Here is a 26,520-nt window from a genome sequence, read left to right on the forward strand (position 1 = left end):
TATTGTGCTTATTCAATGATGCAATTTTAAAGGGACTTTCTAAGTAATGGTATCAATGGCTATTGCTGGCAAGTTTAAAGTTCCAAATTTGAAATAAATATTTATTTATTTTTTTGTTTAGAGACAGGACCTTGCTCTGTTGCCCAGGTTGTATCATGGGTCACAGCAGCCTCAAACTCCTCGGCTCAAGCCCTCCTCCCACTTCAGCCTCCCAAGTATCTGGGACTACAGGCATGTGCCAAATAAACGTGATTTTTTTGTTTATTTTTTGTGGAGATGAGGTTTTGCCATGTTGCCCAAGCTGGCCTCGAACTCCTAGGCTCAAGACATCCTCCTGCCTTGGCCTCCAAAGTGCTGGGATTATAGGTATGAGCCACGGCACCTGGCTTTGAAATTTCTTGATGATTGTTTATTTTATAGAATATAAGCTCTTTATTAAGAGAGTGTCTTTCATAGTTTGTAAAAGTGAATTTTGTGTTTAGAGTATGGTTACCAACTACTAACTGAAAATTGAGAAGTGGTTCTTTTACTAAAGTTTTCAAGAATTAAAACCACTGCTTTTATAAGATTGTTAAAATTACCTGCATGGGGTAAATCACACTTGCTCTTTAAGATTCTTGTCTCCCTCCCATACCCAGAGTCATGTTTTCAAATCTTCCACAAGTGGGTAAAGGTAATAGGATGAAAACAATACTCCTTCCATGTTATTATTATTGGTAGCTTTTTTTTTCTTTTGGTTTTTTGTTTGTTTGTTTGTTTGAGATGGAGTCTTGCTGTGTCCATTAGGCTGTAGTGCAGTGGTGTGATCATGGCTCACTGTGGCCTTGACCTTCTGGGATCACACAATCCTCCCACCTCAGCATCCTGAGTAGCTGAGACTGTATGCATGTGCCACCATGCCTGCTTAATTGTTTTGTAGAGATGTGGGTCTTGCTATTTTGCCCAGGCTGATCTCGAACTCCTGGGCTCAAGCAGTGCTACTGACTTGGCCTCCCAAAGTGCTGGGGGTTACACTGTACCCAGCCTATATTTAGTGACTTTTAAAGATGACTGAACTAAAGCGGTTCATATTCGTAACTCTTCTCATATTGATCAGAAGCATTTTATATTGCCTCTAATTAGGATTGGATGAAATATCTCCTCAATTCCACTTTAAATGTAAGGAAATTAATAATGCTGTAATTGAGTAACTCTTCAACATTTTAAGGTGTCATAACCTTTGAGCTTACTGAGAATAACTGATCTGGTTTTTGTACATTGAGTATACTGCTTAGGGACTGTTAAATGCTTAATAGTGTTTTCATCTAGACTGAATTATGCAATTAGAGTTCTTTTTGGGGAGAGGGGTGTTGGGAGAGGGGAGATTTTCATTTTAAGATTAAAAAAGTAAACCCATAGAAATTTCTTGGGAGTTCATGTTGGAATTTGATTTCTATTAGCAGCACAAGGAACTCCCAAGTGGAGGTTCAGGTTGCATTGGCAACATATAGATACGTCAATAAGGACTGTGTTCTGATATAGGTAATTAAATAGTTTGTCTTATGCAAAAGATGAGGCTAGTAATGATTTATGATTAACCTCTAGCCATATTTCATTTCAACCTAATTTGTTAAAGGTAATGTTTAATATATGATTATACATGCAAATTTGATGTTTTACACTCTTTTCTACTCAGCAATTTATATTAATATACTTTGCATTTTTGTCATAATTTAATGATAGTAGTTATATGCAATAAATACTAAATTATTCCATCTGCTAGAACTCTCATAAGTAATCCCAAACCTTTTAATTTTTGTTCTCTCACTTTTCCCTTTCATTAATTTAGAGAGAATAATTGTGCTTGAACACCAGGTGTTGTACATTAACCCAAGCATCCTTGTTCTCCACTGACTGCTATTATGGGTTTCTTTCTCACCCAACCCTAGTCTTTTAGAAGTTAGTTAGCTTGGATGAATCTTTTCATGCCCTCAGAATAAGTAATTTTAATTAATAGTTTAAGGTAGCACAAAATAAATTATTGGTAAACTAGGTCTTAAAATCTATAATAAGCCATGGAAATAGTTGTCAGAAATGATTAGAATCTCAGAAATTGTCTAGACAGCATAATATCCATAGGTTATATTTATATTTTCAATATCCTTACTCCATAGCATGACGGAGATAATGCCAGAAGTATTTCTAGACAACATGTTTTATTTTCTTATAAAACTCCTATGACGAGCTTATAAAAGAGGAGCAAAACTTACCCAGTAAACAGATCTAAAAGGTAACTAAATCTGGGTCAATTTTTAATTTTATTGCCGAGCAGGATTTTTTTAAAACTTGGCTCTGTTCTTGATTTGTACAGAGAAATGCTTTCAAAAATATTTCTTCTGTTTTGAAGGATTCTACTAGTATTTATTTGCATGAGTGTATTTAAGCAACTATTTATTCATATGTGCAATGTGCCAGGTAGGATGCTACATGTTGGAAGTGTAAAGATGAATGCAACACCTCCCTTACCCTCAGAGAGCTCAGTGTTTACTCAGGGAGAAAAGTACATAAATTATTTCCATAGCACTAGGATAGCTGTGAATAGGCTACTGTGGGAACTTAGCCCTGTGTAGGGGCTCAGGATGGAAGCAGAGAACACCACCTAAATACACTGTGAAACCCAGTGTTACTTCTGAATTATCCGTCTTTATTTTTTGGCATAAATGTTCTCAAAATTTGAACAGTTTAGTTCGTCAAAGTCCCATGCCTTCCATATGCCCAATACTGTTTTAAGGTCTGAGAAGAGAGCAGTGAACAACTTAAAGAAAATCCCTACCATCAAGGAGCTTATGTTCTGGCAAGGGTGATATACTGGAACATAAGGTGGAGTTATAAAAGAAAAAGAAAAGACAAATATCTGTGTCATGGTGAAGTTTGACAACTCTCTACTGAATGCCAGATACTTTGTTAGGTACAGCAGACATAAAGATGTCAAAGGTACTGTCCCTGCCACAAGGTTTTTATTTTGTATATCCTGCTAACTAAGAATGGTTTTATATTTTTAAATTGTTACCCAAAAAAGACTGTTTCAGGGCACATGAAAGTTATATGAATTTCAGTGTCCACAAATAAAGTTTTGCTGAATGTATCCACGCCCATTTGTTTATGTATTGTCTATAGCTCCTTTGTGTTACAGTAGAGTTGAGTAGTTGAGACAAAGATTATATAGTCTGAAAAACCTAAAATATTTACTGTCTGGCAATTTACAGAAAAAGTTTGCCAACCTCTGGACTAGTCCAAGAGTCTCTAAACCTTTTATTTCCTACCCCATCAGAAAAAAAAAAATATATACATATATATATATATATGTTTGAGTAAGTAGCCCTAATATATTTTAAACATTATATACATGCATGTATGTACTAATATTAATATGTACATTATAAAGTATACACAGTAAAAATGAGAAAAACATGAACAAGATTTTAAAATGATTTAAAATTAGTTTATTTCTTAATCATACAAAAGTCTTTGCTGTCATGATTAATAACTTTTCAGTGAGAACAGTGTCACTATGTCATTTTTTTAATGTCTTGCTTAAAAATAGGCGGTAATTAGAAAGTTTAGCTCCAAGTTCATTTTATTTTGATATTTGGTTTAATTTCTCTCATAATTGAAACATAAATCTGACAAAGATTTGTAGGTCCAAATCGAACAAGTGCACCATTAGCAACTTACTAAATTGTAGTATTAACTTTTATCAGACCAATCCATGAATCAAGCAAAGATTTCCTGCTGAACCATGACTAGTAAATTCCTGTCTTACTTGATGACAGCCAGTTATTCTTGCAAGTAATCTGGAGTGTTGCATTTTTATATTTCTAAATAAATGGGTTTAAATTGGACTTTAATAAATGGGTCTTCAACAAGTGCCATTGGGAAGATGGGCTCTTTCCATTTTTTCTTCTACATTATTAATGTGTAGACCCTCATCCTTATGTTTGTGTACTCATGCCTGTTCCAGACAGTACATCTAACACCAGGAAGAAAGAGGAAGTAATTCAAGCAAGGGTGAAGGGGACTGACTTGGAAGTTGAGTCTGTTGGGACTGACTTGGAAGCTGGGTCTGTCTGTGTGGCTTTTCCAGTAAAGTAGGTTTGAAAAGGAGTTACTTTCTTACTAATTGTTAAAACGTCAAGGAATTTCTTCACTTTTTGTAAATGAAAAATGCCTAACTCATGCTATATTTCAAGTTTTTTTTTTTTTTTTTTTTTTTTGAGATGGAAACTCACTCTGTCACCCAGGCTGGAGTGCAGCTGCGTGATCTCTGCTCACTGCACCCTTTGCCTCCTGGGTTCAAGTGATTCTCTTGCCTCAGCCTCCTATGCCTGGCTAATTTTTGTATTTTTAGTAGAGATGGGGTTTTGCCATGTCGGCCAGGCTGGTCTCAAACTCCTGACCTCAGGTGATCCGCTCGCCTTGGCCTCCCAAAGTGCTGGGATTACAGGCATGACACTGTGCCTGGCTAATTTCGACAGTTTTAAAATACTTTATCTTGAAATAACCAGAAATATCTCTGGTTTTCATGTTAACTTCCTATTTCATTTCAAAATATTGTAAATATTTTATTGTATTTGAAATATCTTGCTTTTATTTAAAGAAGAACAATCTTCTTGACTCTGTAGTATTCTGTATACTTCAGTTTCAACTTCTTGCAATGGCCTTGAATTTTACGTGTGGGTTTACCTGACTCAGGAATCCTTCCCTCATAGTTTTTCCACAAAACCTCTTTTTATTAAATAAATCATTTATTTTGGTTATGTGTTTTCTCTGTTAAATTGTTCTATTGGTGACTCAAAGAAAAGTAGTTTATATATGTCATTATAGAAACAATCTAGCAAATACTATAAGGTGAGATGTTTTTAAAAAGGTTATATTTTTATCCAACTGTATAGTAAACCTCCTACACTAATTGCTTAAATACTTGCTTTAGCAAATTTTCAGTAATGATCTATACGTGTCTTCTGATACGTCAGTATTTGCTGACAAAGAAATGTACTTCAGCTTCCTGCCATGTTGTTTTGCATGGATTGTTTCAGCTGCTTTTACCAAGTGTTTCTCTAATGCCATGGTACCTTTTGTCAGTTGTTATTAAAGAAAATTCATGAGAAGCTTCTAAACACATATCATTAAGTTTACAAAGTATCACTAAGGTACTGGATTTGAGTATAACATTCTAATTATTGTGGAGAAAAATGACGAATGACTGAGAATTGAAGAATGAATGAATGAGAATACAAATGAATGAATAGGCAGCTGGTTCAACTTTTGACCTTCTCATTTGATCCTATTCTTATATGGCTTCTCAGTAATAACTTTAAGAATATAATGTTTGCTGAAGTGAAGGAATTTGTCTATAATAGGAAATTGTATCATGGCATATGAGAAGCATAAAAAAATGGTTTAGTATTTACAAATGTGGCTTTAAAAACATTATAGGCTGGGCGCGGTGGCTCAAGTCTGTAATTCCAGCACTTTGGGAGGCCGAGGCAGGCGGATCACGAGGTCAGGAGATCGAGACCATCCTGGCTAACACGGTGAAACCCAGTCTCTCCTAAAAATACAAAAAATTAGCCGAGCGTGGTGGTGGGCGCCTGTAGTCCCAGCTACTCGGGAGGCTGAGGCAGGAGAATGGTGTGAACCCGGGAGGCAGAGCTTGCAGTGAGCCTAGATCTCGACACTGCACTCCAGCCTGGGTGGAAGAGCGAGACTCTGTCTCAAAAAAAAAAAAAATAATAATAATAAAGAAAAAATAATAAAAATAACATTATGAATGGTCAACTAGACTTCAAACAGTGTTTTTTAAAATCACAAAATACTACATTTTTTCTCATGTATTATAGATATATCAAATGTTAAACATGCTAAAAGCTTGCTTTTGTTTTGAATACCATAAGAAATCAGTATGTTTAGAAATAGTTTCATATTCAATTACACTGTTTAGAGTTAATATTGAATTATGAATATTGCTCTATTTAGCTTTATTATTGTATTATGGATCTGGAGTTAATGATTTGGAAGTGTTAGCTGCCTAATTAATAGAATGTATCTTATTTCTATAGAATAAAATGAGTCATTATGGTCTTTTCACATGAATGATACTCATTTCCAATCAACCTATGCAGCAAATTTATAAGTATAAAAAACTGTTGCTGATTCTAAAGCAAGTTAATATATTTAAAGAAAAGGTCTTAAATATCACATTGGTTCAACAAATATTTATTGAATGTTTACTGCATTCCAGGAATTATGCTCTTTGCTAGGAGTACAAAGATAAGTAAGTTCCTATTTTCAGCTTCAAGTTTAGAAGAGATAGATTTATCACATAATTTCAATGTAAGTGACACATAAGGAATTAATGTGGAAGACTAGGATAAGGGTAATTATTTTCAAATCAGGTGCTTTAGGAGAAGTCTTCCTGAAAAATTAGTGGTTGAGCACAGTCTTGAAGTATAATAGCCAGATGTGAATTTGGAGGGGGCAAGGATGGGCATTAACAGATGGAGAGGATGGTAAAGATGACCACATTTCAGGCAGGGAGAACAGCATCATGAGCAAAATAATGAGTGTGTAACAACACAGTTTATGTAGCAAAACTACAAACAACCTAACATTATTAAAACATAAGGGGTAAGATGAAAAGCGGTTAAAAGGCTGAGGTTGGGAGGTGATAACGCTAATAGCTAGCATTCTTTGAAAGCTGGTTAATATACACCAGGCTTGTCATGCGTGATCACACCCAGTCTTGACAACATTCCTCTGAGGTGTATAATCTTATATTGCTCTTATTGTCCTGCCTGCCTCCCTACAAAATAATTCTGTGATGGCGTGATATCAGCAGTGTGTGCCATTAAAAACTGAATGGGTACACGGTAATGTAGAAATGTCACTGGAAGCAGAGAAACTCCCTACCTAGAGACTGCCAAAGGTGACGCCACCACACTCTTAGGCCAGGCTGTGAAGTATACAAATACAGACACTTAGTCTTGTCACTGTTCCAGAGTTGATTCTACTTGGAGGTTGCGGATTGATGATAACCACGTTTATAGGAGACTGAAATTTAACCAGAATTTTTTTAGGCAATAGAGACATAGCCCAGCATATGTGGGCAGAACATAGGGATTTTGATGAAAACAAAAACAATATGAGTCAGCAGAATGATGTACTTGGCCAGTAAGATAATAAAATCAAGAGGGTGAATTAACAGAGGTGTAAGTATTTCAAGGTGAGGGAGGTGGACATTCTTTCCTACCTTGCATTTTTGTTAAACCACAGAGTATTTGAGAGAGAGAGAGATGTGGACACCAACCCATGTTACATGAAGATAAGTTGAGTACTTTAGCCTGAAAGAAGGAATGTGGTCTTCAAATAACATTTATGTGGCTCTTGAATTAATTTCCTTCTGTCCGATCTGACTTTTCTTCTTAGTTTGACTCTTATCTCTAGTCACTTAAATTACTTCAGCCCAAATTATTGAACATAAGAAAAATCCACTCTGGCAGGTTTAAATAGAATATAATTTTAGAGGATATTAGGTAGTTCTTGAATTAACAGAGTTGCAGAAACAGGCTCTAGATAACATTATAGGACTAACTTCCAGAACCACACAACTGAAATACAGTTCCAATTAAGGAGCTCTTATCCCAGAACTATTTGATCAAAATGTCTTAATGAAAAAGACACAGTTAATGCCATCAGTTCTGTAACAACATCACCTCTGTTGCCACCTACATCAGCAAAATGGATGGCCTATTTGTGGCCTGCTTCCTCACATAGTTCACTTCTAAATCTACACCTCCTATGCATGCATTTTATTGGTGGAGACTAAGCCACATGCCTGCACTCTAGTTAAAAGGGAGACTGACAAATGTAGTTTTTATGGATTCTACCTTTGTCAGGTGGGACTGACAATGTGAGGATGTATTAAATTGTAGAGGGTATGTTCAAGTGATGTTGAGCGCAAAAAATGACACATGACCACTAGAGTTTCCTGACCAGTCTCCTTCCTTCCAGTCAGATTTTTTTCATCCTTTGAGACCCACAACCTGGTGAAGACTTCTCTGACTTTTCCATCTGCCCTGTGTTTCCAAAGAATCTGATACATGCCTCAGTTAGAATTATTTGTTACTACTGGACCATAAATTATTTATTCAACAAACATATATAGCATTTACTAAGTATCAGGCATTGTTCTAAGTGCTTTATAAATAATATGTAATTTGAGTATAAAAACAGTCTACCAGATTAGACAGCCTAGCATAGTTTCTGGTGTGTAGTATGTGTTCAGTAAATAAGTGATTCAGAATTTTAAAAGAGAAGAAAAAAGGTCATGCCACCCACCTTAACACACATTATTTTGTTGTACATATTTCATGTCCAATCATTGAAGGAAAAATTTGGCAAAAATTAAACTACCCTAAGATGAGTGGGGCTGTCTGAGGAGGTAGGGAGTACACTGTCAGTTGAAATAGATACATATGCTGGGTGTGGTGGCTCACGCTTGTAATTCCAGCACTTTGGGAGGCCGAGGCGGGTGGATCACTTGAGGCCAGGAGTTTGAGACCACCCCAGCCAACGCGGCGAAACTCTGTCTCTAAAAATACAAAAAAATTAGCTGGGTGTGGTGGTGCGTGCCTGTAATCCCAGCTACTTGGGAGGCTGAGGCAGGAGAATCGCTTGAACTTGGGAAGCGGAGGTTGCAGTGAGCTGAGATCAGGCCACTGCACTCCAGCCTGGGCAACAGAGCAAGTCTCCGCCTCAAAAAAAAAAAAAAAAAAAGGAAATAGATACAGAACATAGATGAGCATCTGTGGACCACATTATAAGTGCTGTCCAACCTGGTTTCTGTGATTCTACTGTGATTCAACAATGCCAGAGCCTATGAGAGAGAGATTAAAAAGATGTCTTCTGCCTTCTAGTAAGTCATTAACAAGTAAAATATCCAAATGAGAAATAACATTAGATAGAAAAGTGGGGATAGGGACAGTGATCCAGGTAATTAGGAAGAGAGGTCATGTATATATACACAAAATTTATAGGTATTGACTATGAATGAATCATCATAGGAGTTGCTGCAGTGGTTGCAAATATAGATTTTTGCTGTCAACAAAGTTACTATTCAATAGATAGATGCAATTTGTCTACTTTTGAGGATTGTCTTCCACATTCTCATATATGCATCTTTAAAATAACTTTGATGCCAGGCGTGGTGGCTCACACCTGTAATCCCAGCACTTTGGGAGGTCGAGGTGGGCGGATCATGAGATCAGGAGATCGAGATCATCCTGGCTAATGCAGTGAAACCCTGTCTCTACTAAAAATACAAAAAATTAGCTGGGCATGGTGGCGGGCGCCTGTAGTCCCAGCTACTCGGGAGGCTGAGGGAGGAGAATCACTTGAACCTGGGAGGCGGAGCTTGCAGTGAGCCGAGATCGCGCCACTGCACTCCAGCCTGGGCGACAGAGGGAAACTCCATCTCGAAAAGTAAAATAAAATAAAATAACATTGATACTGTTCTTCGCCAATTAGTTTACTTTATCAAAAAAAAATAGAATGCTCAGAATTTCTGTAAGACTAAAGTGATAAAAATACTGATTTTTTTTCTTAAAAAATTTAGATATGATTCACATACCATAAAATTCACCCTTTTACAATGTGCTCTTTTTTTTGCTTTTTCTTTCTTCCTTCCTTTTTTTTTTTTTGGAGACAGGGTCTTGCTCAGATTTCCAGGCTGGAGTGCAGTGACAGGAACACAGCTCACTGCAACCTCCACCTCCTGGTCTCAAGTGACCCTCCTGCCTCAGCCTCCCAAGTAGCTGGGACTGCTGGTGCACACCACCATGTCCAGGTAATTTTTTAAAAGTTTTTGTAGAAGCGAGGTCTTGCTATGTTGCCCAGGCTGGTCTCAAACTCCTGGGCCCAAGTGATCCTCCTTCTTGGGCCTCCCAGATTGCTAGGATTATAGGCGTGAGCCACTGTGCATGGCCAAATTCATAATGGGTTTTTTTTTGTATATTCAAAGAGTGTGAAACTAGCACAACAACTTTGAGAACAGTTGTTATCACCCCATAAAGAAACACCATACCCATAATCAGTCAGAATCCAAACTCCCTCCTCTTCTCCCCTGGCCCTGGCAACCTCTAATTTATTTTTTGTCCCTATAAATTTGCCTATTTGGGACATTTAATATGAATAGAATCATAGAATATATGGTCTTTTATAATGCTTCTTTCACTTAGCATAATGTGATTTCAAGATTCATCCAGGTTATAGCATGTATCAGCACTTCATTCCTTTTTAGAGCTGAGTAATATTTCATTGTATGATATGCCACATTTTGTTTATCCATTCATCAATTGATGGATGTTTGGATTGTTTCTACTCCTTGGCTATTATCAATAATGCTGCTATGAACATTCGTGTGCAAGTTTTTGTATGGACATATGTTTTCATTTTGCTTAGGTATGTAAGCTGGGTCATATGGTAGATAAATCTGTTTAACTTTTGGAGGAACTGCCAGACTGTTTTCCAAAGTGGTTGTATCATTTCTCTTTCCCACCAGCAATGTGTGAAGGTTCCAATTTTTTCAATTCGTTGTCAACATTTATTATTTTCCTCTTTTTTTCTAGCTATCCTAGTAGAAATGAAGTAGTATCTCATTGTGGTTTTGATTCGCATTTCTCTACAGATTAATGATGTTGAATATCTTTTCCTGTGCTTATTGGCCATTTGTATATCTTTTTTTTTTTTTTTTTTGAGATGGAGTCTTGCTCTGTCACCCAGGCTGGAGTGCAGTGGTGTGATCTCAGCTCACTGCAAGCTCTGCCTCCTGGGTTTACGCCATTCTCCTGCCTCAGCTTCCCGAGTAGCTGGGACTACAGGCACCCGCCACCACGCCCAGCTAATTTTTTGTATTTTTAGTAGAGATGGGGTTTCACCGTGTTAGCCGGGATGGTCTCGATCTCCTGACCTCGTGATCCACCCGCCTTGGCCTCCCAAAGTGCTGGGATTACAGGTGTGAGCCACCGTGCCTGGCCTGTATATCTTCTTTAGGAAAATGCCTATTCAAGTGTTTTGCTCATTTGTTACTGGACTCTTGTCTTTTTATTATTTAGTTGTAAAAGTTCTTTGTATATCTGGGTACACATCTATATCAGACATATGATTTGTAACCATTTTCAGCTATTCTATAGATTGACTTTTCATTTGGTGTTGCATTTTGAGGCACAGCCATTTCCAACTTGGTTTTGTGACCCTGTCAAGGGTGTCTTCATATGTCACAAGGATTACCATGAATTTCAAAATGAAGAAAAACAATTTGTCTAATCAAAGTGTTATAAGTGTATATATCACAAAATAAAGGTAGATTTCCAACTGAATTAAAGTTTATTGAACCTCAAAACAATGTGTTCTTGTAACTGAATACTTTTCCTTCTAATGAGTGACATTTATTACTGCAATACCGCTGTTTCTGCTTTTTTTTCTTTTCCAAATCCAACAACTTCTTGTGAACTTTCTTCAGTGACATATTATAGATATATAGACCCTGACAATTTGCAAATTGTATTTGCTTTCCCAGGTAATAATGATCCTAAGGGAGCATATGCCAAACAGCATTTTGTGTGTGTATTTGCTATCAACATAAATAAAGAGCTTTGTTAGCATAGATACCATGTATATCTATGTTATAAACTGCCAATTTATTCTGTGGAATAGTTTTAAAAATATTTTTTTCTTTCTGCTCAGTAGTTGGCTAGGTAGAGATGTGAACCATGAATACATGGTACAATTTACACAAAACTGTGGTATCTAGAGTGAAAAATAATAGCGAAGTATCCCAAAAAAGGATTTTTGACATTAGTCACCACATGAATTAGTATTTTAAGACATAGAAATTATTAATGTTTACTAATCACTTTTGAAGCTCTTAAGTGGAAATTTATCAATGCTCACAGTAAATGTTATCTCTTACAGGAGGACATGAACCTTAACGAAGAGAAAAAAGCTCCTTTACGAAACAAAGACTTTACCACCAAACGTGAGATGGTTGTCCAGTATATTTCTGCCACTGCCAAATCTGTAAGTAGGGAGATTTTTCTAGCTCCAACAGAATGAGCAATGAGCTTAGCATCATTTTGCTTAAAAATAAACAAACCTCAGCTCTTCAGATTACCTCATTGTACTCATATAGACTGTTCAGAAGACAATTTATATATGTTACACATTTAGTATTAAATATATATTTTTAAACTATTCATCATTAGAAATGGGACGTTTCCATTATTACAAGCAAGACGAAGGATACAAAGCTCTGAGGTAATCCAATCCAGTCCTGAGCTTTTGTGTACATACTAAAAATCGACTGCATTTTGCAGATATTCCGCCAAAATGTGGTTTGTTAGATGAAAATTTCGGATTTTGAAGAAGGTACAACTTAGTATAGTCACAGCTTAAGTTTACATTGAAGCTACATGTCTGGTGTCTACTTGCATGAAACTTTTAGCCGTATTTTTTAATTCGCAGTTAGCTTTTTTCATAATTTTATATGATGCAAACTAAGCTGCCCCATAATTGCTATTGTATAGCTTCATTTAATGTAAAGGATGTCACCTAATAGGAGCTTTAATCAAATCTGTTTGTGAGTCCCAAGACTTGAAAGTAAAGTTCATTGAAAGGACTTGTTATTATTAGGAAACTTTGTGTTTTAGTGGAGTATTTGGCTCTGTTCACTTCCTAATGCACTTCCAAATATAGTCTTAAGCTTTGATTTTTTTTTTTTTTGGTAAGAAAAAATTGTATTTTTGGAATAGCAAAATGCATCTTTTACATTTCTGTAAAGAAAAAGCTTTTAATACCTAGAGTTCATAAAATCACTGTATGTGTGTATATGTGTGTATATATATGTATACACACACAGTGATATTTTGTGTGTATACATATGTGTGTACACACGTACACTATTTAGGTCATGTGTTTTAAATTTCATAAGTTGACCATTGCAGAAAACAAGTCTTCATTGAAAAAATATATTCTAAAGTTATTTGGCTATCCTATTAATGCTATTTCAGTAGAGCAATTCCAGTGGCAATTACTAATGCATTTTGCCGTGAATTCTACGATTGTATTGATTCTATATTGTACTTGAAACAAGCTAAATCTGAATGCTGAACTATTTAAACATAACACATTGCAGCTCTGCCATAGCAGAGCAACAGCATGTTTTTTAATTTGCTTCTGGTATCCAAGGGCAGAAATATGTTTCAAGTGATAAGTGAAATTTGCCATGAGCGTCATTTTCAATAGAATTAGGTGATGCATAGGGTTTTACTTTGAAATTCTGATGAATCTCTTCTCATTTTTGCACTCAAGTTATTGTTCACCATAAAATGCTTTAGGAAATGCAGGATGTACATTCAATGTTATTTTTCAAACACTTAAAGGCTGATACACTAGTAAATCTATATGACTGAATCTGAGTGCAAAGTACAGATAATAACATATGAATAATCATGTGGTGGTTTTAATGATAAGATTTTGTTAGAGTCTCTGGCTCATTTGTTGTTGTTTGTGTAAGTGGGACTGAATATAATGATTATATGAAACTCTTATTCCTTGACCTTTTGAGTATTACATGATTTCTGTGCAGAACTTGTTTTCATTTATTCTCATATTATTTCCTCTTCAAGTGACCAAAGAAATGCACACTTCAAGTTATATACTGATTTTTCAGATTAAAATGCAAAAAATTGGATAAATATTAGATGAGCTCACTTGAATTGCATTATTCAAAAGATGGAAATTCAATGTTCCTCAAAAGACATGAAAATTCTATGTTTAAGGCATTAGCCTCAAAATCAGAACTACTTAAGGGCCCTTATTTGTTTCATTCAGTGTACATATGAGCACCTGAAATATGCACAGCACTCTGATAAGATTTCCAGGATTATACATATTTTTGCTAATATTTTTCGTGGGCCAGATACTATGATGGAAGAAAGCCTGTTGACAAGCATTTTTGAAGCTTTCTCATCTTGGAAAGACGTTAATTAGTACTATGTTTTATATCATTAAAACCACAAAAATTAGTTATGTAATTTCCTTTTGAAGGTGAGAGGGTTGGCCTTCAGTGACAAACAATAATCTAACCTTTTTACCTTTTCATTATCACAACACTAAAGTTTGCATTTAGAGTAGACATGATAGTTACCACTACTTTATGAAAATGCTTTCTAGTTAGTCACAGCTTTCATCTTGAGGTAGCAAAGTTAAGAGCTAGAGTCCCTGGTGGAGAAATGTTTTATAGTCACATGTTAAGCATGTGAGAATTGTAGTTAAATTTAAACGTAAATCATACATTTTCCCCGTTTAACACCTGCATTAATCATTTTGTATGGGATCTAAAACCAGATTTTAGATAGAAATGTCTATCATGCTCCTGGGTTCTTGAGTAAGGACATAAAAGTAAAATGAAGCTATACACCAATATGTGGTCAAAACTCGTTTCTAAAGCAAACAAGAGTCTTTTGTCGTATAATTAACTTTGCTAAAATTAGCATGGAAAAGGAGACTATAAAGGAAACCATAAGATAATAATAAAAACTATTGCTTAGTTTTTTCTTCTTGAAGTCCCATAATAGAGAATGTTAAATTGTGTGAATGTTAAAGGAAAAAGTTTGAATAACTCTGTCCATGATGAATGAACTTTAAATAGAGGGATGGAGAAGAACCTTCTTTCTGCATTTTATCCTCCATTGTTCATTGTAGGAAGCGTGGTTATGGATCTGACATAGGGTAATAGGAATATGTAGATAATTTGACCACAAATAACCTGTAAGAGTCTATATTTTCAAAACACCAGCATATGTTTTCAGAAAATGGAAAACCAAGCTTTGTTAATATTGCAAAAGTTGTCCTACCGATTGGTAATCCTGAAACAATATGTTGGTAATTTAGAGGGGATCTCAACGGGCACTTAACAGCACATATAGACATTTATGAGGAAAAGTTATTCACCGAAGTCCCAACGTTAGTTTGTCAAATGCCAGTGTCATTCCTAGAATGTTAAGGGATTGGTTTATTTTGAATTTAAATCATAATCTTTGAAATTTTAAAATATGTAAAGTTATATTTTTTAAGACATGTGAACCATTGAGAGGCAGCATTGGTTTTTTTTTTTTTTAATCTCAGTAGGAAATAATTTAAAATAGTGATGCTAGCTACATCTGCAGATTTGTTAGACTGACCTGTATAATGAGTAGTTAAAAGTTGCAGTGTATCTATATGTGTATATGTATACATGTATTATGGTTTTGCTTTTGTCATTATCAGATACTCTTTCAGGTCTTTTCCAGGTATGATCTGGATATGATCAAACAGTTGAACCCAGACATGGCCAAAATATTTTCTCTTAGCTTCTGTTGGGTACTAAATCTTATCTATTGCCGTTTGTGCTTTAGCTAATTGCAGTTATTTTGCAACGCAAATGAATCATTAAATGGGCCATATTCTGGTTGTTTCACTGAGTATAGACCTGCTTTAATTGTTAACGCAGGCTCACATTCTTTTGTTAGTCTCATGTCTGTGCTAAATAAACAAGGGACAAATACGACCTCTGTCTTTTTGGTGGGAGGAAATAATTGAGGTCAATAGCGTATCTTTTAATTCAGAAGACTGTTAATGGCACCAAAGAGGCTTTTATTCAACTAAATAATCACTGCTTGTAAATAGTCTACTGAATGAATATTTAAGAAAGCTGCTTCTCTATTCTGAGATTCATGGATTCTTCTGAAATAATTTACTTGGAAACTGTCATTATCTTTTTGTATTTTATGATATCCTTTTCAACATAGGATTCTTACTGGGGTTTCAGTTAAATTTGATTTTTATTTTTAAAGCACTAGCTGAAAAATAGAACACATTTTGATAATAACTGCTATCGGATTAATGGTTTTGTATTGTGGCTTAGCTGTTTTTTGGACACTGCTTGATATTCAAGTGTGGGAATCTGATAACAGTGATTTGATTTATATTTGGATTTTTGGATAAAATTATGTTTAGGACTATGAGTTTACTTCCTGCTTTCTTAAACACAATTCTGCCTCTCAGAAATTCTTTTATCACTTATCCATTAGGAAAGCTCAGTTGGAGCTGCAATTTTTGAACTATTTCCTCCTTCTGAACATGTGCATGTTTAGATGTAAAATGCTTCTTTGTCTTCACGTTATGTAGAAAATTCTGATCTTATAATAGAAATGCTAGGATTACCTAGAAAACTAGAATAATAAGTAATCTATCTTTTTTATAATTTTCAAGTATAATATAAAACAGTATTATACACCTTAAATTTATAACAATAAAAAATATTTGTTTTCAACCTAAAATTTACTTCTGAACTTAATGCATGACTTTAAATGTAACATTTATATACTAAAATACCTTAATAGTATACCTGCCATAAGAAGGTGTACTATTTCAACCTTGATAGTATACCTGCCATAAGAAGGAAAGAAAAAAAAGGCAATATTGGAAAAAACAAAATTTCTATTGATAATTTTTTCAGGGACTATGAGCTGGTAAAAAAATCTGATGCCTGATTACACTTAACATTGCATAACTTGATATTTAGATTATACTATATGAGAAGCCCATTATAGTACATTAAAAAAATCCTCAAATAGTAATTATCACTTATTTGAGAATCCTTATTCTGTAGACTTTACACATTTTTGAAACATAGTAGAAATTAATATTGATGTATCTATTTTAGCCTGTATATCTAAAGTATCGAAAATATAAATAGGGTTAGCTATTTACTAATTTACTAAACACTTAACCTCTGTGAAAAGCTTCTGACTACTAATATTGTTGCTGTTTGTTTTTTTTTACACCATAACCACTCTTCGTTGACCACTGCATGCAGATAGTTGGAAGTAAAGTTACGGTGAGTACAAAAGATGTGTTTTACCCTTAGATATGAATTTGTGGTTTTGTAAATTGTGATTTTTGCTTGTAGTATTTTATATGTTTGGTTCTTTTGGTATATATTTTACCAAAGCAGTGAGACGAATATTATGATCAGGTGATTAGAATTTAGCCTGGACAAGTATTTTTTCTGTGGTTTTTGGGAGATGTTTTAGAACTAGAATATGCTTGTATATTTTATCTTAGAAGTTTTCACCTTTTTTTTTTTTTGGAATTATGCCTGTGTCAGTCTTTATGATTCTGATGAAATTGTATGTTTTACCTCAATTTATCAGGAGGAGAATCCTAAAATGTTGGTTTATGCTAACAGGAATTCTTATTAAAATATGTCACTTTGATTTCAGTATGACTGAGCACATAGAGTAATGAAAACAACCCTTTCCATGCAGTCGGGAGGCCTGGGTGCTTGTCTTTGTTGGATGCTACTAATCAGCTTTTGCTACTTTGGGCAAGTCATGTAATTTCTCTGGGGCTCAATTATTAAATGGATAAATTGAAATGATTAGCTGAAATTATCTTTTAAGGTTCTTTCCGTGGCTGTCATTTAAAGGTTTTATATTCAAGGCACTATATTTCAGTGCTATAATTACATGATACACTATTATATAACACACCCAAAGTGGCCCGTACTGTGATTGAGAGCTGTTTGTAATTACCTTATTTTCATGACTAAGCACTCCCTAGAGAACAGGGTGGTAGGAAACATTATCTTTAACATCACCGAGTACTGAGGTATCTAGAATAGTGAATTTATTTGTTCATTTTGCTTTTAAAAATTGATTCCTTCTTTTCATTACCTTACTCTTCTTTTTTTTTTTTAAATTCACGAGACATCTAGGGGGAAAAGCCATCATCCTTTCAGGATAATTTTCAAAATCGAATATTTATTTAGTGCTTATTATATGCCAAGAATTATTCTAGGTGCACTGATGACTGGAAAATAAGAATGAGATAGGACCTAGTTGATATGTGTTGAAATAATCAAACCTTAAATTATGCATGCTGACTATAAATGTAATAGGAATTCATAAGTAGGAGAGAGAAGTAAGGTTGGAGTAATTAGAGAAAAATCTGTGTAAATTTCTGCACTTAAATTGGGCTTTCAGGGAATAATTAGTTATGATGGCTGGGGTTTGGCTAGGGAGGAGAGACTGTGGAGAAGCTCTCAGATTCTGGAAGTAATATTAAATGCAAAGGCCTGAAGAGAACCAAACCATGTGTGTGGAGGCAGAGAAGAAGGAAGTGAGAGATGAGGTTGACTTTGTTGAAACAAAGAATGTATATTGGAAAGAGTAAAAAATCAAGTTGAAGGATGGTCTTGAAGTCCAGGCGGCAAATTATAAATTAGTTTGAGCAAGGAGGTAACATGATGGAAGCAGTGTTTAAGAAAAATAAATTCGATAGGTGGATAGGCTGGATTAGGCTAATGGTTCTCAAACTGGAAAGTACATGAAAATGCAAATTTTGTCCTGCTCCAGGAAGATTGTGATTCAGGTGGCCTGGGATATGGCCAAGAAATTTGCATTTTTATCTAGCACCTCCAGAGATTCTGTTAAGGTAGTCTGAGAAGTATACTTCACACTTTAAGAAGTACTGGATTCTGATAGAGAGACTTATTCGGGAAGCTACCTAGGAGATTTTTGAGTGATTCAGTGAGGACTTGTATTAAAATCCCCACTTTGAGGCTAGGTGGGGTTAAATAACGAGTTTGGGGAGATAAGAGATTTTTAGCTTATTTTAATAAGGGCTGGAAGCAGCCTGTATTTCTAGTCTTGGTACCAACTCTCTCCCCTAATTACCCACACTGTTACTTCCTTAGTTCAGATTGTCATCATTTAACACCCCTGTGATTGCTGTAGCCTACCAAGCAGTCTTCTTGTCTTCAGTCTCTCACCCACCCATGCATATTCTACACTGTTACCAGATATCTTGCTCCAGCAGTACCCTCTTATCTGTGGTTTCATTTTCTGTTTCAGTTACCTGAGGTGCAGCACAATAATACATTTTGAGAGAGAGAGACCATATTCACATGTTTTTTTTTTTTTTTTTTTTTGAGAAAGGGTCTCACTCTGTTGCCCAGGCTGGAGTGCAGTGGCATGATCTTGGCTCACTGCATCCTTGATCTCCCGGGCTCAAGCCATCCTCCCACCTTAGCCTCCAGAATAGCTGGGACTACAGGTGTGCACCACCATGCCCAGCTAATTTTTGTATTTTTTTGTAGAGATGGGGTTTTGCCATGTTGCCCAGGCTGGTCTCAAAGTCCTGAGCTCAAGCGATCCGCCTGCCCTGGCCTCTTAAAGTGCTGGGATTACAGGCGTGAGCCACCACGTCCGGTCCACATAATTCTATTATCGTATATTGTTATAATTTTTCTATTTTATTAGCTATTGTTAATTTCTTACTGTGCCTAATTTATAAATTAAGTGTTATAGGTTTATATGCATAGGAAAAAGCATACTATATTTAGAGTTTCAAAACTATCCACAGTTTTAGGCATCCACTGGGTGTCTTGGGGCATACCTCCTGTGGATAAAGAGAGACTAGTATATTTCCCTCCTCAAAACATTCAAATGGCTCCCTGTTGTCCTTTGTGATCTCATCCCTGCCTGCTTCTCTAGTTTCATCTCCAGCGTCATTCTTACTGGTACCTGTCTTCTATCTGCATAGGAACACTTGGCAATTCCTTCATGCCTTATTCTTTAATACCTTTAAGTCAAACATGTTCTATTTTTTTGAGCTGGAATGCCGTTTTCTTCTTTAGTGTGTCCGCCAAGCTCCTAAATATCCATCAAGATTAAGCTTCCTGTCAGTCTTAGAAGAAGCTGTCCTAGGTAACTCCTTCCTTCCCATAGCACCATGTTTATAGCGCTACTGTTATATTTAACATATTTTATTATAATAAATCATTTATATGTTCTTTTTCCACAATGTACACAGCTTCTGTGTTCAAGAAACTAGGTCTAACGGGGAAGACAGACAGGTAAACAGAATAAAGATAGGACCTGAAGATGCAATATAGTAAAATGGCAGGCCAGCAGGCTATATGTAGTGTATATATATATATATATATATATATATATATATACACACACATATATATATATATTTCCCAGAGTGTTTTGAAAAACAGTATAATGAGGTACGTGTTTTGATCCACAATGTAAACTATTTCATACCCATTGTCTGATCTGTGACCTCCTCACATTTGAGTTTGCAAATCCTGCTATAAAGGGAAGAAACTATAGGAATTAGCTTCTAGAGGAAATGATTAGGGGTTTGTTCTAGAGTTTAGGTGGGACGGTTGTCTTAAGGAAGAAATTTTTTTTGTTTGTTTTTTTTTCTGCAACTAAAGGGAATAAGAAAACAATATGTAAGATCACTGGTGAAAACCAGGTACAAAAGGGCTTTTGCATCATGGTCTCAATCTTCAACAGATGGAGAGGTTTATTCATTGATAAAAAGGGCAGGTAGGAAATTTATAGAGGTGTTTCAAAAAGAAATTCTAGAATAATCACTTTAAGTATTGCATTTGCCAAGAGATTACATACATTGGTCCAAAAATGAGTGATATGAAAGCTAGACTGAAATCCGACAGATGGAATATGTAATGAACTAGGAGGTCGGCATGGGCCTGTTTTGCGTTTGTCTAACCAATGTTGATTAGAAGCAGAAATGGAGGCATTTGAGGCCCTCCTGATCTTGAGCTACCATCAGTCTTTACTTTTCACTATCCTATATAAATTGTACTTTAAAAGTCAAGCTAGGAAACTGCCTGTTACCTGAACAAAACCACCCCCTTAGCCTCAGGCAGTATTGCTTCTGACTTTGCTCAAGGGATCTTTTTTGTATAGAATGTTTTCTTTCCTTTGTCAACATTCTAGCCATCCTCCACAGCTCTTCCATGAAGCCTGTCTTGATCTTGATCCGCTCTCTCATTTCCACCTACAGTAATATATCTGAACTCCTATAGCACTTTATTTTTAACTCTTAGGGAGTCACTCTTAACTTTATCTTATAGTTCCTATTTCTTTATATATTCCTTAAGGGCTTTCAGAATACTCCTATTTTACTTTATGCCTGTAGTAATTTATATCCTTAAATAATACTGTCTCACATACTATGAGTCTTTGTATATCCACGATACAGACTCTATGAAGGAAGGCAAATTTTAGTAGCAATCATGGGTTTAGAGGCAAATGGACCTGGTTTCAGATTCTGTCTCTGCTATCCAAGGTCACATACTAGCTGTGTGACCTTGGATAATTTACTTCTCTGAATCTCAGTCTTTTCATTGATAAAATGAAGAGAATAATACTAAATTTGTGATATTTTTGAAGTATATTGTTTATGTTTAATATATTTAACATGTAAAGAATCTTGCAAATAGTAGGTCTGAATTACATTTTTGTTAAATGTCTTGAATTCTACAAAATGCTTGATATGAAAGACATAAAACATAAAGACTACATGGTAAAATGAGATAAGACTGAGCTGCCTTTTTTGTTGTTGTTCAGTGTTCAAGATGTTTGCTATTTGAAGATTTAAAGGGAAAAATGGGATTTATTCTGGGTCAAGAATGGTGGGAAGGATTCAGCTGGATGCTGGAAGGAGAATGTTTTGCCTATTTATTGGAAGCTATTTGTTATGTGGTGTGGATTATTGCTGGGCTTTGAGGAAAAAAGTAAAATTATATATGATCTCAAGTTAATATTGACAAGATTATTTTAAAGATTTAATAAAATAGTTGAGGATTTGGTATAGATACTCTGTGATGGGAAATGATAAAATATCTTTCTGGTAGATCTCTAGAAATAGCAAAGAGAATTTGGAGTAGGGAAGAGATAAAACTGAATTACTGTTTTCAATGGCTTCTCGTTCTAAATAACTGTTGCAGAATTTTGTGAAGCAAAATAAATTGTTTTTATTATTTAGTAACAATGCATGAAACAGATTTAGAAAACAGCTAAAATGATTGATTTTATTTCACTACAAGCCAGGAATAATTTATCCACAGGTAGAAAAATAAGCATTCTTCTGTGACAAAAAGTAAGAATTGATATGATTACATATGATAGTTGGAAAATAGCAAACATTGTAATGACCAGACCTTATAATTTTAAATAAGAGGTAATTTAATAAGTTGGCAGCAGCAACGGCTTTTTGGGAAAGCATTTGTCTCGGCATCAGAAGAGTCTGAGTTTGAATCCTGATTCACTACTCATTCATTCCCTGTGACCTTGTAAACCTCTCTAGACTCAGTTTCATTCCTTTCTTGAACACAAAGTTACTGGGTACTTATTAGTGCCAGGCATTATTCTAGGTGCTGGAATGATGAACCATACAGATAATGTCTTCATGGAACTTACATTCAAGATGGGGAAACAGACAATATGACACATATAAAATATAATGACAGGTAAGCGCTATTAGAGAAAGCAGAGAGTGATCAGGGTGTGGTATTTTAGATAGGCAAGCTCTTTGGGCAAATGACATTTGAAAGGAGACCTGAATGAAAATGGGAAGAGCCATGCAAATATCTAGGGAAGAGAGAACATCAAGTGCGAAGGCCTTGAGGCAGGAGTGTGCTTGGAGTATCTGAAGGAATAGCAGAGGTCACTGTGCATGGAGTGGGGTGAACAAGGGAAAGTATGGGGGTGTTTAATCCCAAGAGTTAGGGTGACTAAAAACATATGTTAAGCATAGTTAGTGGGTTGTTAATTTGGAAAGGTAAGTTCAGGTCATTTTAGGAGAGATATTTTGAAGAATTGTCACTTTAATAGCCAGCCAGGAGCCCTGGAAGGGTTTGAGCCGTGGAACGACAAAATCCAAGGTGTATTTGGGGAAGAGAAAGGTAGCAGTGGAAATTGGAGAGGTTAGATATAAGGGCAAGGAGATCAAGCTGGGGGTTGTTGCTGTAGTTTAAGTAATAAGGGTGCTGAACTGGAGTGTGGTTAGTAGGAACTAAATGGAGGATATAGATGAGAGACAGAGACTGTGGAAGTAAAATATCCCAGCCTCAGCAAATGATTTTAAAAGGGCAGAAGAGATGTATGAATCGATAATGACTGAAATTTCAAGCATGGGTGACCAAAATGACTTGAGCATTCATAGAGTAGTCAGGGACAAGACCGAGTTTGGAGTAAAAGAAGATTGAGTTCAGTTAGATATGTTAATCAGGGAGAAATTACTAGAATCACAATAGCAGGAGTAAAGGTATCACCATGCAAGAACATTTATTTAGCTCTTACAGCATTAGCAGTATAATTTTATAATTTGGTTCTCTGTTTCAAACTACTGCTTTTACCATTTTAAATGTACTCTCTGTATATTGCTGCTGAGACTATGTTGCTGATCATTCTAATAACATTTACCTGCTTAAAAGCTGAACCCTGAATATCTTTACTAGGTATTGAAGGCCAAGTATACTTGTAGATGATTCAGTGGACCAAGATAGAGAAGAGTGAATCATTTTGGTGGCTTGTAGTATCATTTACCAGATAAACCATCTGACATAAAATTAAGAGGTCATATTTGTACCTTTTGCAATGTTCCTAATAATCTCAGTCAAAAAAACAAGCCCATAATAGTGAAGGTCAGATACAAATGCATGCTTCTTTGCCCTAATGGAGCATGGGAATCATGAGCACTAACTGAATGACTGTTGCAAGAGTTTTCTCAAAATAGAGCCAAATGAACTCCCACCCCTCAGCCGGCCCTCTTCCAGGCTGACAATGAAGGTAATACTGAGAGTAAGTTTCTGTTAAAAGTATAAACATGGCTGGGCGCCGTGGCTCACGCTTGTAACCCCAGCACTTTGGGAGGCTGAGGTGGGTGGATCACTTGAGGTCAGGAGTTCAAGACCAGCCTGGCCAACATGGTAAAACACCATTTCTACTAAAACTACAAAAATTAGCTGGGCCTGGTGGCAGGCCCCTGTAATCCCAGCTACTAGGGAGGCTGAGGCAGGAGAATTGCTTGAACCCGGGAGGCAGAGGTTGCAGTGAGCCGAGATCGTGCCACTGCACCCCAGCCTGGGTGACAGAGCGAGACTGTGTCTCAAAAAAAAAAAAAGGATAAACATATGATCAGGCTTAAAATAATAAATTTAGTGTTATCTATGTATTACTTACTATAAGCTACCTAATAGTAATATACCTAAAATACCACCAAGTGTGGCAGCATGCTTTGTAGGCTGTTAAGCTGCTACTACATTAATAAATTGAAGTTTTATTAGTTTATTTATAGAATAGTATTTGATAATTACCTCACGTAATATTACATTTGTGTCAGGCCAATTATTTGAATATGTTCTGTGAAAAAAGATTAAATCTTATTTTTCCTTTTTTCTCCTTTTTATAATTGTGTAGTCCAGAAGGGGGAGACAAAACATTGATTATTGGAGGTTGAAGTAGCTGCTTCGTGATGATAAAACATTGTGTTCTTGTATTCCAATTTGATTTTTTAAAATGGGTTTAGAAATTGTAGGATAGTTGCTACTGTAAAATATTTAGTTTTATGGTGGTGATAATTTTGTTAAAAATCTAAATTCAGTCAGAATAAAAATAATGCCATTATTTTAAACTAGCATATATAAAAATAGAAAAACTCATTTGGTGATCAGATGAAAATAAGACCTGAAACTATTTAATGATGGTATATTATAAGTGATCTTTTAAAAATAGCACAAACACTATTAAAGTACCAATTTCAGTCTTTTCTAATTTCACATTCATTATGTGCAATGAGTAGCTACTTTCCCATTTCCTAATGTTTTAACACTGCAAGCTAACTTGTATATTATACTTATTTTGGATAGGGGTATCTGTATATGTTTTGAAAGGTTTTGTTATTTGAATTTCCCTTCATTTTTGGAACACTATCTTATCAGTTCCTTCCCTTCCCGTGCATTGTCATAAATTGCATTATTTCATCATGCCAGATTAAATTCATTGTTCAATGAATGCTGAAATATAGATTATGAAATATTAACAAGTCATCTTACCTTGGGCATTTGGAAATGTCTAAAAGACAGCATGAATATTAGTATTATGTTTAGACATATATTTTGAAAATTGATTATATTAATATTTATGAATAGGCATCATTATGTTTTATAATATATCCTGATATTAGAAATGAAAACATGTATATTTCATGTATGATTTTGCATCACAAATTCATTAGCTGTGCATTTTGATTGTGATCATGTTGGATATTTCTATTGAGGATATTTTTCTGTGTATATAATCAGGTAAAAGAATCAATTTAAAATCTGATGCTTGATATAAGACATTTAAGACTAGTATAGCCATTATTTTTTGTACTGGATTGGTTTATTTTACTAACAATGGAAAAAATTTTGATCATCTATGTAGAATGAGGTAATTATATGATGTCTTTTTTTGTGTGTTTTTGTTGTTAAGTAATATAGTCTCTACAATATATATCCTTTAAAAGCTCTGTATAAAATTTGCTGTTGCCATTATAAAACTTAAAGTGGCATAACACAGGGATTTTTTTAATGAGGCAATGCTTCCTCTATCCAGATAGCCTTGTCGGCAAGGGAAAAAGAGGAAACAATCAGATTACAATCAATGTTTAGAAGTTACCTTAGGCTAGATGTAGTTGGCTCATGCCTGTAATCCCAGCACTTTAGGAGGGTGAGATGGGAGGATCACTTGAGCCCAGGAGTTCAAGATCAGCCTGGGCAACATGGCAAGACCCTGTCTCTACAAAAAAATAAAACAATTAGCTGGGTGTGGTGGCACACTCCTGTAGTCCAATCTCCTAGGGAGGTTGAGGTAGGAGGATCTCTTGAGCCTGGAAGTCAAGGCTGCAGTGAGCCGAGATGGCGCCACTGCCCTCAAGCCTGGGTGACACAGTTGAGACCCTGTCTCAAAAAAAAAAGTTAGCTTAGCTACTGTATATAAAATTTTGGGCCCTTTTCTCATATATTTGATTCCATTTTTCATTTTAGTTAATCAAGTTTCTTCTGTCTGTTTATCTGTTTGGAAAGGACTGTTTGGTTGAACAAACATTAGTTCCTTTGAATAAGTAGAATAGGATAATCTTAAAAAGAAAAAGGCCGCCTTAGATTTATGAAGTGTTTCAGAGTGTTTAAAGCCCTTCATGTATTTCCTCACTTAAGCTACGTGTTATATGTATTTCTGTAGGTTCGTGCATCAGTTTTTCAGAAGACATTGCCTCCATCTCCAAATTCTTGGAGGCTAGTTAGAGTCTGGCCTTATCCCATGGAGATTTTTTTGGCTGACAGCTATATGGACAGTCTTTTGAGTAGTTTGTACTGACCAAGGTATTTCCTGTCAGTGGTCCACTGATATTCATAACATTTAAAAATGATACATGATATTCATAACTTGTATTAATATCTAGTTTATAAGCTTGTATGAAATGCTTTCTGGGTCTGCATCGCTAAATAATGGTGATGTGACCAGTGACATTTAGAGTAATTTTTTTTACTGTGGTCACCATAATTCGGATACC

At 35.5% G+C, this 26,520-nt stretch overlaps 1 protein-coding gene across 6 annotated transcripts in view; it reads left to right on the forward strand.

Moving 5' to 3' along the window:
- The window catches only part of DIAPH2 (diaphanous related formin 2), a 914,723-nt gene that overhangs the window by 61,103 nt on the left and 827,100 nt on the right, over positions 1 to 26,520 (forward strand). For 5 of the 6 annotated variants that reach the window (XM_063703105.1, XM_063703103.1, XM_063703104.1 and 2 more), the window contains 2 exons: positions 12,010 to 12,114; positions 16,955 to 16,975. In XM_063703105.1, coding sequence (XP_063559175.1) covers positions 12,010 to 12,114; positions 16,955 to 16,975 — 126 coding nt within the window. The remainder of the gene's footprint in view (positions 1 to 12,009; positions 12,115 to 16,954; positions 16,976 to 26,520) is intronic. The other variant, XM_055376802.2, reaches the window with a different exon arrangement.

The sequence above is a fragment of the Gorilla gorilla genome, chromosome X, assembly GCF_029281585.2.
Source record: "Gorilla gorilla gorilla isolate KB3781 chromosome X, NHGRI_mGorGor1-v2.1_pri, whole genome shotgun sequence".
NCBI lineage: Eukaryota > Metazoa > Chordata > Mammalia > Primates > Hominidae > Gorilla > Gorilla gorilla.